We start from the raw sequence: 2,750 nt of genomic DNA, 5'->3' as shown, positions 1-2,750 counted from the left end.
ATTGTATGGTTTGAAGAAAAGTTTTAATCTTTAATTAGGATATGATGAATAATTATCATTACAAATTCCATTAAAGCGACTAAATTTAAATGCTGAACACGTGTTATGGTGGTAGGTCCATGCGGTCCGTCAAAAGACGAATAAAAGGTATGATAAATACTTAAATAATTAGGGTATAATAAGTAAAATTGGAAGTGCCAATAAATAGTAGCTCTCTAAATCTTCACCTGCCTGGATTTAATAACAGTATCTCAACCGTTTGTTTGATGTAGATCCCTAAATGTCGTTTGACACTGATGTTTAAATTGCTTCTCTCACGTCTCTGTGCCTAACAGCCTCACCTTATCCTTCCGAAATCACCAGATCTCTCTCTCTCTCTAATCTACCCATCTAACTAGAGATGGAGCTAACCGAGGAGCAACTCAAACAGTTCAACGGCTCTGATTCGAGCAAACCCATATACGTGGCTTTAAAGGGGAAGATCTTCGACGTCTCCACTGGTAAGAGCTTCTACGGTCCTGGTGGGTCCTACTGCATGTTTGCAGGCAAGGAAGCGAGCAGAGCTTTGGCCAAGATGAGCAAGAACGAAGAAGACATCTCTGCTTCTCTTGATGGACTCTCCGATAAAGAGATGGACGTTCTTAACGACTGGGAGAAGAAATTCGAAGCTAAGTACCCCATCGTTGGTCGCGTTGCTTCTTAGATCTCTCTCTCTCTCTCTCATCTGAAGAACTTATTTATATATTTACATGAAATATCTATTAAGGGTCTATGTTGTTTGTGGGTTTGTGTTGGTTTGATGAAAAGGTTCTTTGTTGTTATATGGGTTTTGGGGTTGTGTGGTTTAGTGGGTATGTGTGAATGAAGGATGTTTAGATAAATAAATGAAGGTTGTGTTAACTTGTGATGGGAATTGTGGTTTTTTTTGTTTGTTTAATGGGTTCTTTCTGTTGGTGGTGGTGTGAGGGTTTTGGGATCACCACTGAGATGGATGGTTTAGTGGGTATATGTGAATGCTTGGATGCATAGATTACTAAATCAAGGTTGTATGAATTTGGGTTTGGCCTTATTTCTTCTTCTTCTTTTTTCTCTTTTTTTTTTCTTTTTTTTAGTGGGTTTTTGTTTGTTACTGAAAATGGGTCCTTGTTGTTACTGTTGGTGTGAGGGTTTTGGGATCACAACTAAGATGGATGGTTTATGGATATATGTGAATGCTTGGATGCATATATAACTAAATCAGGGTTCTATGAATTTGGGTTGGCCTTCTTTTTTCTTGTTTGTGGGTGTTTGTTTGTTTGTTTGCTAAAATTGGGTCCTCGTTGTTACTGGTGTTGTGAGGGTTTTGGGATCAAACCAAGATGGATGCTTTAATGGGTATATGTGAATGATTGGATGCATAACTAACTAACTCAAGGTTGTATGAATTTGGGTTGGACCTATTTCTTCTTGTTTGTGGGTTTTTGTTTGTTTGCTGAAAATTGGTCCTTGTTACTGTTGGTGTGAGGATTTTGGGATCACGACAGAGATGTATGGTTTAATGGGTATATTTGAATGAGTGGATGCATATATTACTAACTCATGATTGTATGAATTTGGGTTGGCCTTAATTTCTTCTTGTTTGTGGGTTGTTTTTTATTGATTGTTTATGGGTTTTTGTTTGTTCAAGGAAATTTGGTCCTTGTTGATGTTGTTGAGGGTTTGGAGTCCAACAAGAGATGTATGGTTACCGGGTATGCTATTGAAAAGGCTCCAAGGCCGGGTGGTTCACAATGGCTATTTCAGGATAGGATAAAGTGTGGTTGGAGAGGCCATTCAAGGAAGAGCTATTTCGGGCATTTCAACTGACAAGGCTCCAAGGCCGGGTGGTTCACAATGGCTTTCTTTAAAACTTGTTGGGAAACTTTGAGGTCTGATCTCTTGGCAGTTTTTGAGGATTTCTTTACTGAGGGGTTCTTAGATTTTGGCCCTAACACTACCTTTGTTGCACTAATACCCAAGGTTTCGGGGGTGGAAGATATTTCTAAACCTAGGCCAATCAGTTTGGTTGGCTCAGTGTATAAAATAATCGCCAAGCTGTTTTCCTTTCGTATGAAAACCATAATGCAAAAGATTATTGACTTGACCCAAGGAGCTTTCGTAAAGAGGGGGCAAATTTTGGATGGGGTTCTCATTGCTAATGAGTGTATAGACTCTCGAATGAAGTTAAATGTGTCAGGGTTGGTATGCAAGATTGATCTCTAAAAAGCGTACTACCATGTTAGTAGGATTTTTTTGAAGTATATTCTAGTTCGTATGGGGTTCGAAAGCAAGTGGATACTTTGGATGATGAAGTGTGTATCATCACTCCTTCTTTCTTGATTTTATTAAATGGAGCTCCGGAAGATTTCTTTAAGAGTTCGAGGGGTCTAAGGCAGGTGATCCTTTATCCCTATTCCTTTTCATTGTGGTAGTGGAAGCTTTGGGTCACATGCTCTCTAAAACCGTTGTTATTAGAGAATTGTTTGGGTTTGAGGCATGAGTGAATGTCAAAAATTCTCCCTTGCAGTTTGCAGATGATACATTAGTCTTTCTGAAAAATTCAGCATTCCAGTTAAGGTTCTTGAGTGGCATGCTTTGTTGTTTTGAAGCTATTTCGGGCATTCCTGTTAACTTTTGAAAAAGCAAGATCTTCTTGGTTGGAGTTATACCATCGATTGAGTTGATGGTGGCTTCTTATGGCTTTCAAGTTGGATCACTTCCAACCTCCTATT

General features: G+C 38.9%; 1 protein-coding gene across 1 annotated transcript; it reads left to right on the top strand.

Moving 5' to 3' along the window:
- Positions 1-311: 311 nt before the first annotated feature.
- On the top strand, positions 312-907 carry MAPR2 (membrane-associated progesterone binding protein 2). The gene has a single exon (XM_086455485.1). It carries the CDS (start codon positions 401-403, stop codon positions 701-703), a length of 303 nt encoding a protein of 100 aa, XP_086311611.1. The 5' UTR covers positions 312-400; the 3' UTR covers positions 704-907.
- Positions 908-2,750: the final 1,843 nt, after the last annotated feature.

The sequence above is a fragment of the Akebia trifoliata genome, chromosome 10 (genome assembly GCF_017979445.1).
Source record: "Akebia trifoliata isolate Shusen 1 chromosome 10, ASM1797944v1, whole genome shotgun sequence".
Classification (NCBI taxonomy): Eukaryota; Viridiplantae; Streptophyta; class Magnoliopsida; order Ranunculales; family Lardizabalaceae; genus Akebia; species Akebia trifoliata.
Note: the sequence above shows the minus strand (reverse complement) of the source record. Positions and strands in the feature narration are given on the sequence as shown.